The 18,181-nt window shown below is 36.8% G+C and overlaps 2 protein-coding genes across 2 annotated transcripts; one reads left to right on the plus strand and one right to left on the minus strand.

Annotated features, from left to right (window-relative positions):
• The first annotated feature begins 9,396 nt into the window (after positions 1-9,396).
• On the plus strand, positions 9,397-10,044 carry LOC110035903 (RING-H2 finger protein ATL66-like). Its single transcript, XM_020740234.1, has one exon. The coding sequence runs from the start codon at positions 9,397-9,399 to the stop codon at positions 10,042-10,044; it is 648 nt and encodes a 215-aa protein (XP_020595893.1).
• A 6,090-nt stretch (positions 10,045-16,134) lies between these two features.
• LOC110035906 (PLASMODESMATA CALLOSE-BINDING PROTEIN 5-like) lies at positions 16,135-17,797 on the minus strand (the record flags this gene model as incomplete). Its single annotated transcript, XM_020740237.1, is given in 3 exon segments — positions 16,135-16,440; positions 17,231-17,258; positions 17,388-17,797. Coding segments are annotated over 3 exon segments (537 nt in total). The 3' UTR covers positions 16,135-16,292.
• Positions 17,798-18,181: the final 384 nt, after the last annotated feature.

An 18,181-nucleotide genomic window follows, 5' to 3' on the forward strand; every position in this document is an offset into this window, starting at 1 on the left:
ACAACTACAAATCCACAAGTCAAATACCACATTAGTACAATAGGATTGTCCTACAAATATAAATTTACAATCTATCCAAAGTAAGTTTCATAAACTATTAAAAGTATGTTAAATAAAAAATGAATGACTTAACGTACATGAAATGAATGTTACTTTCCCAATCCATCATTGTTTTCTGACTATAAATTTCAAATTAGGATTCCACGTTTAAGATTTCATGCACAACTGCTAAATTCTCTTTTCAAGTATGTCAAATTTAAAATATAGAGTCATAATAAATGATTCGGTGTATTTAAGAAAAACTAAATGCAATATATGTAAATATTACTAAGGGATTTTTTGATGTGGTATATGACGCTCAATTCCAATTTTCAATGCATGCTAGAGCATCCAATGTATTTGGTCAAATTAAACTTTTATAATCATTAAGTACACACCCTGCTACATTAAATGCTTACTGGGATGCAAATGTTGTTATAGGAACTGTAAACATATTTTTGCCATCATATAAAGAGTTTTGAATTTCAGGGCATACATTTTCCACCACTTCAAAATATAAAACTCTGCATCAAGGCATTTAACTCATACCACCTCTAGATATATCTCAATGTAAGATTTTTGTGGAACTAGAAGCCCACTCGAATCTATAAACTCATACAAGTTAACAAAATCATCAATTTTGCTACTACTTTCTTGCATTGAGATTGTTGTTCCAATATGACAGGATGATGCTTTTGAAAGTTGTTTTCCAACATGTTTATCAACGACATAATAAGGATACACCAAAAAAAATTTATGTTTCATGCTATGCTTCTTTTCATTCAAAAAGCAATCCCCATAAATTTGAGGATAATAGTATTTGATGATAAATAATTTCATTCTAGGATCAAGAATGCAAGCAATTGGGAATAATATAAAAAGAATCTTGATAATATTTATCAAATTTTACATTACCATTTTTTTTCCATATTTTAAAGATACAAACTATCAAAAAAGAATTCCACGGCTAAATTTTTAGAATAAGTACTATTTTTGAAATAAACTCATATGCAATGGGATAACTTGAACCTGAAAAAATCACAGTGATTTGAAAAAAAATATGCAGCAGTCCTCTAACCATGTGAAAGTGATTCTAATCTTCATCAGATGACAACCAAACATAATTATAATCTTATTTTAAGTCCTTTTTAAAATTACTCGGAGTCGCCAGCTTGTCGAATTATCGTATAATTTTCTTTTCCAAATAAATCTCCCTCTTGGATCGTAGAAATGATTTGAAGATGAGAGTAATAAAAAATATATGATATATAACAAAAGTCAGGCAAACAAATTGTAAAATGAAATAAGGAGAGCTTATGTAACGTACTATGTGTGTGATAGGTCAAGAATATACTCTAAAAGATATTAGATTGAGATATCCTGAAACACAATCCATGAAGAAAATCACTACATAAGCCACCCATATAACCAAAGAGTCAAGTTTTTTATGCTTGTTCTGGTTTCAACAATAATCCCAAAGGAATGCATCCCTAATTATATCTTGGGGGATGCCCAAGAACATTCTTAATAAGAAGGTTCTTGCTTACATTATTTATGATTCCTAGTAAATTGGGTAACCAAAGGATATTTATCATCTTAAATGGGAGAATCTCGATGTTTTCAATGCCCATACTAGGCCATAGGGCAAGGGCTGAATCGTCGTATATGTTATGGACGGTAGCTCCTAGGCAAGTAGGGCCCGAGAGATGATATCAATAATTTTTTAAAGGAATGATCGTGCTTAAAGGAGGCATAAATAGAAAGGGGAGGAATCCCTAAGTAGGTAGAGGTAGCCGGTCATGATACCATGGATCCTAGTAGCTGTGAAGGTAGACAACCCGATCCGATCAGAAACAGCTTGTCAGCAACCATTGAATTGTGTCATCTAAGGGAATCCCAATAGCTCTAAGGTCATAGAAAAGAAACCTCTAATTCCTTATGACCCTCTAAGAGGTGGAATAGGTGAAAATGGGACTATACTCATCAATTAAATGATGAAGAGGCCGCTGGAATGGAAGATGAAAGAGGGGTCAGGCTACAAAGCCAAAACACTCTCATCAATTAAACATTTATATCCATTTACCTAATATTAAGACACTTTCTAAAGAGATATTTTAAAACAACACAAACTAGCCTAATCTAGACTAGTATTGGTATTTTAGCCACCATTTTCTCTTAAATCTATTAGCAAACCATCAAAATCTCCACATCATATCTATAGATCTAAAACCAAACATCAATAGCAAATTTTAGTGCTTAATATCATCAAAAGGCTACCCACCTACATCAACCGAGAAGTTGAGGGTGGTAAGGGGTTGCATTACACATTGGAGATTTTGGCCCTCGTACCGAGTACCAATGAAAGTTTGTAAGATTCACTCAATAAACAACATAACTTGAGGGAATTTGAGGTAAAAATAGTTTATTTGATTTAAAATTATAATTTAAATTATTTTTTATACTAATAAGTATTACTTAATATTTAATTTATAAAGGTCCTTGTATTAGTTACCTGAGCATCACCATAATATGTTGCAAAATTTTGAGGATTGAGGCAGCATCGGTTGGGTGATATGTTTAATATGGTCCTTAGGAAGGGGCAACAACCTATTAGAATAGGCAAGGTGATATGGGTGGCATTTATCATAGGTTGGGCCACTCCTGAATTTTAAATGAAGAGGGTGATGACCCAGCATAACCGATGATATAAAATAACGTAAGATTATTTGTATAAATGGAGATCATATTTTGTTTGAAGTATAATTAAGCAGTACAATGAGATATGATTAAAAAAATAAGAAATTATAGAAATCAAGTAAAGGCTAACGCATATTCAAACACTTGAGAAATGAAGCCAAAGGTTCACTTATAAGAGCCCAAGAAAGTGTCCAATTAAGATCTCATTCAAGGCCCATCAAAAAAGCCTTATCAAGAAGAAAAAATTAAATTTTTATTTGATAACTTAAATTTCAATTTCAGTTTCTAAAAATTTTCAATATTCAGGCAATTATGGCTGATCATAAAAAACAATAAATTAGAAAGGCTGTTAGTGTCTTCATCCATTAATGACCACCTACTACCCTTCAAATTTTCCTCCTCCTTTTATTAACTTTTTATCATTGTAATTCCCATAAATAGAGCTTATATTTAATGATTTTGGTTTTTTTTATAAAAATTTTGAGTGAGAATTTTCTCTCTTGTTGCTTGGTATTTGAGGACTTTAAAGGTTTTCTTTTCTTTGATGAGATTAAGTATTTATCTAGGCTTATCTTTTGAGCTATCCATTAATACACCTTAACATTTGCTCTTAAATTTTTTACCACTCTTCACCAACATCTTAAGCTTCTTATAATATCAAAAAAAAAAAAAAAAAAATCAACCAAAGCCTTACAACCATTCCGAATCCCTCTTCATAGCTCTTGGCCAAGAAAGAGCATATTAAAGCCTAGTCTTGTTCCCTAACCCTCAACACTATTGTAAGCTCATCCAAAATCACCCATCTACTCCAGATCATAATTAAAAATATTAAGCCAATCACAAATGATTATTTCTATCTACTTACTTAATCCTAATATAATTTTTCAAAGAGATATTTCAAAATAGCCCAAACTAGCTTACTCCAGACTAGCCTTGGTATATTAGCCACCATTCCCTCCTATATCTCTTAGAAATCTATTAAAATCTCCACATCAAATCTTTAGACTTAACATCAAACATCAATTGCAAATTTTAGTACTTAAGCTCATTAAAAGGTCACCCACCTCCATCATATTTGATATCAGAGAAAATCCGAGAAGGAGTAATGTAACAATAAGAAATTTTAGGGGAGTCTTCCTATTATGGTGTGTCAAATGGCACAACCATTAAATTTATGATTATAATAATCTTCACCCCTCTGAATAAATTTTGTATTAGACTTTAATGAGAATTAATTTGCATGCATGTGAAGATGTTCGGTGATTTATTTTCCTAGTAAAGAACTTCGGTGAATTTTTCAAACTCATATATTTTATAATTTTTTATTTTGTTAACAAATATACCCAAAAAAGAGCTTTAATGATTATTATAAATCTTACCACTCTATATAAATTAGGTATTATAATTTAGTGAGGATTCATTTGCATGCCTATGAAGATGGGTTTGGTGATTCATTTTCTTAATGAAGAACTTTTGTGAGTTTTTTCAAACCTGCATCGTAGGTGTTTTCCATTTTTTTACCAAATATAAACTACCTATCTTTCATGATTAGAATAAATTTTAAAACTCTTCATAAATTAGGTATTAGATTTTAGTGAGGATTCATTTGTATGCATGTGAAGATAAGTTTGAGAATCCATCTTCTTAGTGAAGAACTTTTGTTAGCTTTTCAAACTCCCATCCAATGTGTTTTCCTTTTTCTTTTACCAAATATTCAATACATAGCTTCTCATTACTCAAAAGTAAATCAAGATTTTCTTTTCAAGTTAATCATGCAAATTGTGTTAATCTTTGGTTTGGTGACCTAGTTTACAACTTAAATGACTTCTTAGATTAGAATTTTTATTTTATTTTGAAAAGAGAAGTTGTTATCTAAATTAGTTTGCATGTCTGCTTGATATTAAATTTTGCTTTTAAGTTTTTTGTTAATTCTCATATTGCATGCATGTTTCCATTTTGTTTTCATTTATTTAATTCTATGGACTAGAATCCTTGAAGAAGGGAAGAATTTATATAGAATAATGTAAGGTTATTTGTATAAATATAGATCATATTTTTTTATCAAGAAGAATTAACAGTAGAATGAGATATTGTTAGAAATTATAAGAATAAAGTTAAGGCTAAAACACATTAAAAATTTCAAACAAATAAAACTAAAAATCCACTTACAAGAGCCCAAGCATGAGCATATGACAGTGTCTAATTAAGAGCCCAATCAAGGCTCATCACAAGAGTCATATCAACAAGAAATATTTGAATTTGTATTTTATTGCTTATATTTCAATTTTAATTTCTAGAATTTTTAAACTTTCAAAGTTGAAACCTTTTATGGCATCTCATAAAAAAGTGGTTTGCACATTTATGTATTAAAAGCCACCTACAACCCTTCAAAATTTTCTATTTCTTTTATTGAGTATTTATCATTGCAATCCATATAAATAGGGCTAATATGTAATGCCCTTGATTAGTTGTTGAATGAAATATTTGAGTGAGAATTTTTTCTCTTATTGGTCGGTGCTTAGTGGCTTCACGTGTTGCCTTTTCATTAGTGAGATTGGGTATTTATCTTTATTTCTTAAAATTATTCGTTAATCCTCCATAAAACCTGTAAATTCTTGACCACTCTTCATTCACATCTTAACTTCTTATAATATCAACAAACCAGCAATCAAATCCTCACAACCATTCCAAACACCTTTTCATAACTCTTGGCCAAGCAAGATCTTATTGAGGCCTAGTCTTGTTCCTTATCCTTCAACGTCATTTTAAAGTCATCCAAAATCTCTCATCTACTCTAGACCATAAGTACACATCCTAATATAACCACCAATAAACATTTCTATCCATTTACCTAATCTTAAGACACTTTTCTAAAGAGATATTTTAAAACAGCACAAACTAGCCTAATCTAGACTAGTCTTGGTATTTTAGCCACCGTTTTCTCTTAAATCTATTAGCAAACCATCAAAATCTCTACATCATATATTTAGATCTAAAACCAAACATCAATAGCAAATTTTAGTACTTAATCTCATCAAAAGGCTACCCACCTACATCAACCGAGGAGTTGAGGGGGGCAAGGGTTCGCATTACACATTGGAGATATAGGCCCCCACACCAAGTACCAATGAAAGCTTGTAAAATTCACTCAATAAATAATATATCTTTAATGCATTTATTTGATAATTATACTTCTTACATGTTAACAGACTCAAGAGCCAGAACACATTGAAGTTGTGGGTCTACCTCAGTGTGTCCATGAAAGTAAAATTATTTTTAATTTCTATATTATAATTATAATTATATTGTATGAAGTTCAATATTCATTGGTTTTAATTATATAGGAGGACTACGAGCACATTAGGGATACCCAGAGCCTGAGCATGAGCTAGAGCATGGGCTCGATAGCTGTTGACAGTAGTAGTAGTAGCAGTCAGTCTTTTCAGAGTACCCTGATTATTAGAACTGGAGGCAGCTGCAGGAAAGAAAAATAGTAAAGCTCGTGACATTGGTGTGCAGGGTTTTATATACGAGGTTGAGCCCTCTCAGTCAGCTAAGGTTCATATGTTGTCATGGGGGCATGAGGAAATTGCCAGGCATCAGAGGTCATCACCAGAGCATGAGGAACTTGCCATCCATGTCACCACATTAATTGAGGAGCTCAGTGTCATGGATTAGTGATATGAGAGACTCAAGGACACTGTTATGCAACTGGAGCAAGTTGTAGATCATCATGGCAAGCAGCCTCTTAGTGTTGGCTGCATGATGAGGACGAGGAAGAGGAGGAGGATAATTACCAACTATGACGATGCCCCGTAGAGGTTTTCTATTTTCATTCTTATTTGATATCTAGACATAACATACCCTAAATATGCTATTCGTTTACATTTCAGAAACTTTATTAGGATGGATTATTTAGATTTTATATATTATGTATGATGATTCCATTTTTTTTTCAATGTGAGTATATATTTCTTAAATTTGTTGTGAGCTATGATTATGTTCTGATAATTAAATGTGTAATGCAGGTGTAAAAAATTTGATTGGTCTCATTTTTTTTTTAAATATTGTTCAGGTTTGTGGTTGTTAGGTATTTAATTTTTCTGATGCAAAATAACGTTTGACAACATTCTACTGTTCAATTCCGCCTTAAGAATTTCTACAATTGAAACCTTCGACGCAAATCAGGCATAAATTTGCATCTAAACACTCAGATGCAATACCCATCGTTAAATATTACACATGATTGCGCCTGTCCTAAAACCCACCACAAAACTTAGCGTTGGAATTTTTTTAACACTAATAGCACTGTGACCCGCATTTTTGTGTTGGCATTATCGTTGTTAAAAATATGTTGATAACAGGAATCTGTATCATATTTTGACCCTATTACCGACAAATTTTATCGACGCTAATATGTTCTTGTAGTCTTACTAATCTTTCTTCAATTTCGCTGAATTTTTGGCATAACAAAAACTTTGTTCTTCACTTGCGAGTAAATCTTCCATTCATCTTGCATTCCATTCCGTTAGTTTAGCATAAGATTGAATATTATTTTTCTTATTGATGATTATATACTAGTTATTTTGAGCTCTTTTGAAGCCACGTCCCAAACTTTTTCTCATGTAATGCATTTGATGGCTATCATTAATCCTTATGAAACTATCAACAATGGGGAGTCTCACCACTACATTTAGAAATATAAGTCTCATCAATTATACAAGTGAAGGCTATGCTGTTAAACTTGTTGGTTGTTTATAGATAACAGATTTTGAAGATCCACCCTATGAAATTATCACATATATAATGGTTTTTTGACCATGCTACATGATTTCTTGAAGCACCCTTACTAACCACTCTTCAATCTGGCTTATTTTTTGCTAACAAAAATTTTGTCCTTCGTTGCGACTTTAGGGTCCGTTTGGGACAGCTGCAGCTTATTGAATAATCTGCTGATTAGCCAAGTGCGGTGGCTATTACAAATTTTTATTTTTTTGGAAAAGCCAGACCGCTGTCAATAAGCTGTCATCGCATCTAGATAGGTGTGGTGTGAAAATGTTGTTTTCTGCGTTTTGAAAACGCATAAGCTGTCAAAACGCGGTTTACCCAAACAGGTCAGGTGCATTTTCAAAACGCCACCGCACCAAATAAGCTGCCCCAAACGGGCCCTAAATTTCACATTCATCGCCATTCAATTGTTCTTTTAATTTCTAGTCTTAAGCATCATTTTTTGCTTACTGTAACTTAAAGGATATTATATTTTAATTTATCTATGCGTGATGCCAAAAGCTTATTAATAAGAATGGATGCAAGAGAGAGAGAGAGGGAGGGAGAGGGAGGGAGAGGGAGTCTCGAGGATTTCACTAAATAGGCAGAAAAAAATTATTGAAATTGATTTGATGTGTTAGACTCCTTTTCTGACATCTTATGTATAGATTTGTACCACGGTGCAATTAGGACTGTCAAAATGACTCGTTGTTCGCGAACAACTCGTGTTCGCCTACTTAAGAAGGTCGTGTTCAACACGTTAACTTAGTGAACAAGTCGAACACGAGCTTCTTAATGTGTCGAACACGAGCTGTTTACGAACAACGAGTCATTTTAACAGCACAAACAAGTATTTGTTTGTTCGTGTTTGACTCTTTTTGGCTCGAAATACTTCTAATCAATTATATATATATATATATATATATAGTGATGAGTAGTATTTTAAAAAGAATTAATTAAATAAAAGGCTACAAAGATTTATAACCAATTAAGAATATTGATTTACCCCAATTCTTAACATCTGATGTCTACGTGATTAGCGTTGTCAAAATGACTCTTTGTTTGTTAACGGCTCGTGTTTGGCTCGCTAAGCAAACGAGCCGAACACAAACACACTTTTTGAGCTCGAAATATAAACGAGCCAAGCACGAGCTGTGCCTGGGCTCGCTCGTGTTCGGTTTGTTTACAGCCCTAGCCCCTAGGTGCAATTAATTCCGCTTAAAAAGTTTATATTTATTTAATACAAGTAGAACTACAAAAACAAGACCTAGCGCTTGCTATAAAATGAAGAAATCTCACTAGTTTATAGCTATTAATGGATCTCAATATGACAATAAAACAGTTCGAGCCACTAATATTCATTGATTTTGAATTGATCCTTGTTATTTATCAACTTTTAAAAACCTAACATACTGCTACCATTGAGATTTTAATCACCTCAGATGACGTTTGATGTTCAGTACTTATATGAAGTTACAAAGCTTTAATTAAACAAGTTTTATGAAAAAGGTAAATGGTTAGAAAGCTAATATTAGAAAACAGTATCCTTTCGCGAACTATCAAATTTTTGAGAAAATATTACATTCGGACTCCGGATGCAGTCTAATGATGGGGCGTCACGTGCAAATGAGTCTCACCACAATATATTGGCATTGGGTAGTGTTAAAATCGATGAGGCCCACATGACATGTAACACCCCACCAAATGCATTTAATACTTTTTTCCAAATTTTACCAACAAGAATACATGGTGTGCATCCACGGCATAAGCCGTATCCTGTACTCCCTTCTCTGCCATCCCGTATCCTCTACTTCACATCTGAACCCCTATAAATACTCACTCCATATTAAAAAAAAAGAAAAAAGAAAAAAGAAAAAAGAAACTCACTAATTTATGTCTTCCTACTCCCCACAAAACGGCAATCAAGGCCAGCAATGGCCATTCGCATACAAAGGAAACTCCGGCAGCCACATGGAGCTCATCGCCACAATAACCGTCGTCTTAGTCTTCATACTCATCACCTTCCACCTCTATATCAGATACCGCCGGCAAAGTCATGTCTTCATTACAATGGAAAGCACTACTAGTCGGCCTACCCCTCTTGCCGCTGCCGATGCCGGAGGCCTCGATGCTGCTGCTATTGCGGCCTTGCCCACGTTTATTTACCATGTTAGCTCTGCAACAAATGAAGGCACGGAGGAATGTGCTGTTTGCTTGAGTGTGGTGCAGGAAGGGGAGAAGATGAGGTTTTTGCCTCATTGCAAGCATGTGTTTCATGCCGAGTGTATTGATATGTGGTTACATTCTCATGCCACTTGTCCCGTTTGTCGGACGAGAGCTAGGCCGGCGAGTATGTCTGAGTTGGGAGGGTTGTTGCCTGCGCCGCTGATGCCGCAGAGATTTGGTCATGGTGGCGGTGGTAGGGCTGCAGAGGAGGGCGGTTCTGAGCCGGCAGAGGTTTCGAGAATGGAAAATGGGCCGAGGAGATGGGCGAGCGCGAATGGTAATTGTTTTGTGGACTTGGAGAGGCAATTGATTTAGAGATCGTTTGGTTATGTGTATTTAAAATAGGCATGTTTTAGAAATGTAATGAATATTTGTTCTCTTAGAGACATGTTTTTGTAAAGGTAAAAATAATTTATTATCATAAAATTGGAAAAAGATCGGATATGTATGAGAAATGTATTTACATGAATCTCGATGAAATTCAACAAATTAGAAGACAAAAGTATGGTCAATGATAGTTCGTCAAAAGGAGTGAGGACCATGTTAGCAGAAAACTAAAGGATCTCGTTGACCAGCCCCGATTTCCTTGGAGTAGGAGTCAGATCGACTGAGCAAAGGTCATTCGAGTTGTATACACTAAAGTTGTCGGCATGGATCTCAAAGCAATTGAACGACACAGACGACAATTAGATGATCGGGGCGTCCTATCGTCCTACAACCCACCAAAAAATCAAGAATCGACCGAACGGTTGACCACGCCTACTGTCTCAACCAACCAGAGCGCAGATGGTAGGTTGTTAACTATCTGATTTTGAGCCGAGCTAGAGTCGGCTCAAAATAAGCTCGAAAAAAATTCGATCCAAAATTTTTGCTCATAACTCGGCTCCTTTATTTAGATCCGATCTCGATCTGAGCCAAAAATTGAATTAATTTTTAAGTGATTAAAAATATTTGAGTTAAAGTCACGACCCTAGCAGGCGAAAACCCTTGATCGTGGTCAATCGGTCAGCCCACTTTTGTCGCAGCTAAGGAGATCGGCACTCAATCAGGTGTCTTGGCCGACCAACCAATGGTGCAGTCTCCACTTAGTCGATTGCCTCAATCGACCGAATATAAGCAAGTCGACCAACCACTTACCCTCATGTTATAAATTGAATTGTAATACTGATATGGTAGGAAATCCAAATCATTAATTCAAACATCGATTGTATTAAGAGTTATTTCCATAAGTGCTTACTCCTTTCTATAATTGTACAAAACACTCATCTATAAATTGGAGGCAAAAAGAAAAATAAAGGACGATTATCGGGTCTTCTTACAAGGACTTCTGAACTTATTCTACTCTCTCCTTCCTTCCTCCTTTGACCAGTTCTAACTTTCGGTGTATGTTCGCAAGGGTCAATTTAGGATTCGACATTCTCAAATATGGTGCAGTGAGTGTGGATCAAGCCACATACAAGAAGTAGAAAATACTATGAAAGAGAAACATCCTAAAGAGAGATAGCATGCATGGAACGTAGTAAAGATGCTACCCAACCAGGCGTCCATTCAGGTCCAGGGCCTACAAAACCAAATACTCCTCATGATAGAGCAATTCGAGGTTCTCCAAACAACAATCACCAAAAGCAAGGACCAGATGCCTCATCTAGAAGTGGATCCTCATAGGATTCACCCCCCAAAGAGCCCCGCCATGGAACCCATCTATTCCAAACAACCAGGTCAACAACCAACGAACAGAGGGACAAGGCGACTCCGGGAAAACTAACATAGCCGCGCCAGCACAGGTGAACAGGCCACAGGAAGAGCGAATATGAGTGATTGTCCAGTTGCACGCTGGAGGGGCTTTTATTAAAGAAATTAAAGAGGTGGTACCCCCACCCATGCTAAGGATCCCTTGCCTGGATTCTTACAAAGGGAGGACCGACCCGATCGACCATGTAGCGTCGTTCGATCATCGGTTGGTCTGCTTTAGATCAATGAACCCATAATGTATCACCTTTTCCTAACCACCCTGAATGAGTACGCCCTTTAGTGATTCGATGGTCTTCCGATTGAAACTGTTCCAAGGTATAATGGATTTAAAAGACTATTTGTTTTGCACTTCTGAAACGTACAGAAGCCAAGGAAAGACTCAGACACCCTGCTCGACCTCAAGCAAGGAGAAAACAAGAGTCTACAGGCATACATCACAAAGTTCCAGAATGAGATGTTTGAAGTTAAAGACTTGAAGCATGATATAGCTGGAACAACTCTAAAACGAGGAGTCCTAAGTAAACGATTCATTTTGATCTAACGTTATTTAAATCTACTACTTTTGCAAAGGTGCTGGAGATGGAGAACGAGCACATACTCACCGAAGAAGACCTCTAGGACTCCCCAAAGGGTAAGTTAGAGTTGCCCAACCATTCCTCAAAGAAGCAGATAGAATTTAGCCAACCATGGAAGGTGAAGGACAATTAATCCTCCATCGATCACCACAACAAGAAAAATCATGGAGAAATGGCTAAAAGCAACATGACCAAAAGTGGCACTCTGGTCAACGATCGACCCAATATTACGAGCAATCACATGTTTTGAAAAATTCACAGTTTGACACCCCTCAGTGTGTCAATGGCCGAAATAGTCCAAACCATCCAAAATAAAGACTACTTCAAACTGGCCCTACCACTAAAGGTGGCCCCAACCTTATGAGATCTAAAGATAAATTGCTAGTACCATCATACCAAGGTCATAAAATGGAGGAATGTTTTCACCTCATAAATCTTATTGAGAAGCTCATCCACGTCAGGAAGCTCAAGTAATTTATCGCAGTCATCGTGCATACGTAGCGACAAAGCAAAGCTCTAGCAAAAGAGCCCTCAAATAGGCCTATCATGACAAATGAGGTCCACATAACAAGAATAATCCCGGATATATTCGGGGGAGGGCCCTAACCCTCTTGCTTGAAAAGATAGCTTTTGAGAGAGGCATGCACTATTGTTTCGTATACACATAACAATTTACCATATATCTTTACAGATGCAGATCTCTCACCGAAGTGAAACCCCTTTAATGAGGTGATCGTCATCACAACAATAATCAACAACTACAAGTGTGTAGTATTCTTATTGATATTGGGAGTTCAATGAATATCCTATTGAAAACGACGTTTGATAAGATAAGCCTAAAGACCAATCGGTTAATAGCACCAACCGGTCTGTTGTTTGGATTCTCCATGGAAAGGAAGGTGGCGTTGGGCCTCATTGCCCTAGCCATCACTTGGAGAAACCAGGGAAATAATACAAAAACACAGAGGATTTTCTCATGGTGGAATCTCCGCCGACCCACATCACTATTTTCGGACAACCACTTCTAAACAACTACCGGGTGGTGATTTCTACTTACCATGTGGTCATTAAGTTTCCGGGCGACGAGGGGTTGATTACGGTCAAGAACTTGGAGCAATCTAGAAGCTATTATTTGCGAACGATTTTGAACGTTGACCATGAATCGCTCGAAATCTAAAACCAGAGGGAGGGGGTCTCGAGACTAATGAGGCTATCCTCTAAGTGCCTGTATCTGATGAAAATCCCGGTAAGATCTTACTAATCAATGAACATTTTGATGAGGAGTTCAGGAACTAGCAGATACAGACAATCCGGGAGCATCGAGAGGTGTTTTCTTGGAGCACAAAAAAAAATGTCAGGTGTTTCAATGGTTGAAACGTGCCACCGACTGAACGTCAGCCCCTACTTTCGTCCAATTGAATAGAATATTCGATTGATAGCTAGAACTTTGGCTAAACAAATAGCAACGAAAGTGTAGAAGCTGCTAGATGCTAGCTACATCCATGAAGCTCAGTATCCAATTTGGCTCTCAAACGTCATGTTGGTCAAGAAAGCCAACAACAATTGGCGGATGTGCGCTGACTTCACAAACCTTAACATCCTTGCCCGAAAGACACCTACCCTTACCAAAGAATGACGCCTTGGTGGACGCAATAGTCAGATACTCTCGGTAATTAGTTTCCTCGACACCTACTTCGTTATCACCAGATAAAGATGCATCCTTCCAACGCAAAAAAAGGGACATTTATTAGTGCACTAGGCATATTTTATTTTAAATTAATGTCCTTCGGGCTTAAGAACACTAGGGCAACCTATGAGCGCCTCATGAATGTAATTATTTCTAATCAAAATGGAAAGATCATTGAGGTTTATGTCAACAATGTTCGAATTAAAAGTAAGTCAGCAAAACAATATATTAAAAATCTAAGAGAGCCCTTTGGAATACTAAAAAAATTCAGTATATCCAAATGCACCTTTGGGGAGTCGACTGGAAAGTTTCTCGGCTTCCTATCAACGACCGAAGGATTGAAAGCCAATCTGAAGAAAGTACATGCGATTTTAGAAATGCTGCCCCAACAGAGTAATAAGGAAATTTAGAGACTGACCAGTCGGATTGTCGGCCTCAGTTATTTCATCTCAAAGTCAGGTGACAAGTGTACGACATTCTTTAAGGCACTAAGGAAAAATTAGCGCTTTGAATGGACAACTGAATGTTAGGAGGTGTTCATGGATTTGAAAGATTTTTTAGCATCGAAAGATTCCTTAACATCCCCACCACTACTCCAGAGCCCAAAATTGGTGGAAGAACTATTGTTATACCTCAGATTTGAACAAGAGGCTGAAAGCTCAGCTCTGGTTCGAGAGGAAGCGGTAAAATAATACCCAGTATACTACATGATTTGAGTAATTCATGGCGTTGAAACCCGATACCCAATTATGGAAAAACTATCTTCGCTTTGATTATTTTCGCTCTTAGGTTTCGACCGTATTTCCAGATGCATCTAATCTGGGTCATCATAGACCATCCAATGAAATCTATGCTCACATAGCTGAGCCCTCAATCGACTGTTAAAGTGGGTGGTAGAGCTCAGTGAATTTAACATCATCTACGTTCCTCGGACAACAGTCAAAGCCTAGCAATCACAGACTTTGTGGCTGACTTTTCCTCGATGGAGAAGCGAGATGAAGGAATTGCCACTGAAGATAGGACCTGGACGCTATACATTAATGGGGCCTCAAAGCAGGAAACAACAAGGCTGGGCATGGCTTTGAGCAACCTGGTTGAAGAACATCTCTATCAATCAATCTCGGTAGAGTTTGACGTCACCAACAACCAGGCTAAGTACGAAGTGTCCATCGTCGGACTCTGCCCAGCTTATGAGATAGGTGCTCAAGATATCCTAGTGAGGTCAAACTCCTTGCAAATCGTGAATCAATTTATTGAGAAATTTGAACATATAAATGAGCTAATGACCAGATCCCTCACAAAGAAAAAGAAGGAAATCAAAAGATTCAAGAGCTTACACATCGAGCAAGTCGACCGGGAGAACAATCAAGTCGACCGGGAGAACAATCAAGTCTCAAGCATCCTCTTCAAATGCATTTGTCTAAAACGAATATCTAAAAAACCTACCAAGCCAACGATCGATGAACTAGAGACCATGGAGGTAGCGATCGACAAGACCAAGAGTTAGATGGATCCATATGTCTGGTTTCTGGAGACTGGGGAGATGGATGAAAACATCAAGGATCCTCGGAGCTTTAAAATTAAAGTCTCCATATACCTGTTAATCGACAGAAGGTTCTTCAAGAGGTCGGTTATTTTGGTAAACCTAAGATGCTCGAGAGATGATGAGGTCCAGGATGTGCTCTGAGAGGTACATTCTAGAGAATGTGGCAGCCACTTCGAGGGAAAAAATCTCACCTACCGCAATGGCAAGGGCACTTCTAACCATCGCTCTTGAAAGATGCAGTGAAATTTTTAAAGTGTGAATAGTGTCAAAAAAATGCCCCTTCACATCATCATCCAGCTCGGAAGCTACAACTTTTAGTCAGTCCTTGGTCATTCGGCATGTGGCGACTAGACATTCTAGGGCATTTTCCTCCATCGAAAGGCTAGAGGAAGTTCGTCTTGGTAGACGCTAACTATTTTTCAAAATGGATCGAAGAAAAACCACACGCTCGAACCAACACAGAGGCAGTCTGAAATTTCATATGTTTCGATTTGATTTGCGAGTATGAGCTGCCACTCATCATGGTAATGAACAAATTTTACTAGTGCGGAGCCACAAATAGCTTGAAAAGCGCTCCGCTCATTTGCATCCCTATGGAGAATTATTTTTTCACCGCTTCAAGGATTTAGTTTGTGCATGTCTTCCTTGTTTATTGGTGTCTCACCATGGCTTTCAAGATTTACGTGAGAACATACCATACTAAGACCTTCTATAATGATGCCCTTGTAAAAATTTCTAAAACTAACTACCAATGAAAAAATGTAAGAAAAATTATAATCTTATAAGTGCCATCCACAACAACAACACAAAAAACCCTAAAGAGAGCACATAAAAATTGAGCCACAGTATAAAGTGAAGGCTTCAAGATTGAACAAAAGTTTCACTTACAATATTTGATTTGCATCCCCTCTCAAAATCATCCCCATCAAAATATACATTAATCCTCTCCCAAAAATGAATGTCTCAGCCCAAATACAAAATGCCTAATAAAACTCGGGTTATGTCATCGGAAGACACAAAGTGCGATGAAGAAAGTGGCGAGAACAAACACAAAGAGTGTGCGGCACCGACTGACGCCGGAACTTATGTCGGCGCTCATTGGACCGAATCCAGCCGATGACCCGCTAAAACTTCCATTGCTTGCATATGAGCTGAAACACAAACAAGCAGCTTCACAGATATTAAATTTCTGTTTATCAGCTTAAAAATTAGGTTTTTGTTTTAATGCAATTGAGTAATAAAGATGAATAAATACTAAAATTTAGATATTAGACATATGTAAATCTCTTAAAATAAAATGAGTATTTATTATAATACTGTTTGATTGGGCGAAATTGTGATGTACTATAATTCTTTTGCAGACTTAATATATTACCACATACATTATAGTTCTTCACTAGATTAAATTTCATTATATAGAATAAAGGATACATTAAATTTACAAATACAACAATCATTGATGAATTTTCATGAATTAGAAAATAAATGACATAGCATTGAATTAGCAAATCTTACAATCAACTCCAAGTAGGGGTGTAAACCATTCGATTTCAAGCTGAGTTGGGGTGAGATAAAAATTAGCTCGAAAATAATTCGATTCAAAATTCTAGCTCGGAGTTTGGCTCATTTATTTCAATTCAGAGCCGAAATTCGAATCAATGTTCAAGTAATTAAAAATTTGTGAGCTAAAATCAATAAATTCACAGCTGTAACATCACTAGAGTTATTAATCATTCGATTTCAAGCCAAGCTGGGATTAGCTTGAAATCGGCTTGAAAAAATTTCGATGCAAAATTTTGGCTAAGCTTGACTTGTTTATTTCAATTCAATCTAAATCCGAGCCAAAATTCGAATCAATCTTCGAGCTAAATTAGCACACTAACTCTATTGTCCAAATTATAATTTCCAAAAATTAATTGAAATAAAGAAGAGTTTGCTGACCTGGCAGGGAATTTGCAGTCTCCAAGACCTGGCCCCACAAAAATTTTAAAATGAAACAAAAAAAGCAAATTATAATAATAAAATAAAAAAGTTACTAAACTACCCTAACAAATATTGGAAAAATTCAAAAAGAAAAAAAAAATTGAAAATCACTCACTAGGGTTCAGTCCGGTGATAGCAGCGACACCGGAGAAATCACAAGCAGACGGCGAAGATCCATGCCGGCGAAAATAATCATTGAAGGCATATGAAGCATGGGACTGCAAATCGTCCGGTTCGAAGCAGATTCCACCGTCCTGAATCGGCCGGCAATCCGACAAACCCGGCCCGCAGGCCCAATCCAGCGCCGATTGCAGCGCGGCGTCCTCCGCGTTGTTCTTCGCCACGCACCACAGATCTCCAACGGCAGCCACGCCGTCGTGGTTCGAGATCCGGCGATCGACGGCCGCTGCGAAAGCGAGAGAGAGGAGGAGGAGGAGGACGGATTGTTGCCGGAGATGGAGACGAAGCTTGGTCATGGCTGCTTTTGTGCTTGAAAATGGGGATTTGGTGTTTGGGAAGGAAAGATTTTGGTGATTAAAAGGAGGGGCGTTTTCTTCAGTTATTTAGTAAGAGGGCTTTTAAGAGAGTGAGAAATATTTGTGTATGTCTAACATACTCAAAGCTACATATATCGATAGGTTACAAGGAGGTTATGTGAATATTATATCCTTATTATATCTCTATAACGTCTCTGTAACCCATCTGTAACTTACAAATATATGAAAACAGATGCGCGAAACTTACTAATTACAGTTATGTTACAGGTATGTTACACGGAGGTTACAGGGGGTATAACGCGGATATAATCCCCCAATACCCTCTCTATAACCTACCGACGTACGCAACTCGACGTACGTTAGACGTACGCAAATATTTCTCGAGATGGAAATGATTTATTTATTTATTTCC

Source organism: Phalaenopsis equestris, unplaced genomic scaffold (genome assembly GCF_001263595.1).
Source record: "Phalaenopsis equestris unplaced genomic scaffold, ASM126359v1 Scaffold200668, whole genome shotgun sequence".
Taxonomy (NCBI): domain Eukaryota; kingdom Viridiplantae; phylum Streptophyta; class Magnoliopsida; order Asparagales; family Orchidaceae; genus Phalaenopsis; species Phalaenopsis equestris.

Bases quoted from the DNA above. Each gene is read 5' to 3' on its own strand.
- LOC110035903 (XM_020740234.1), top strand. From the start codon at position 9,397: ATGTCTTCCTACTCCCCACAAAACGGCAATCAAGGCCAGCAATGGCCA.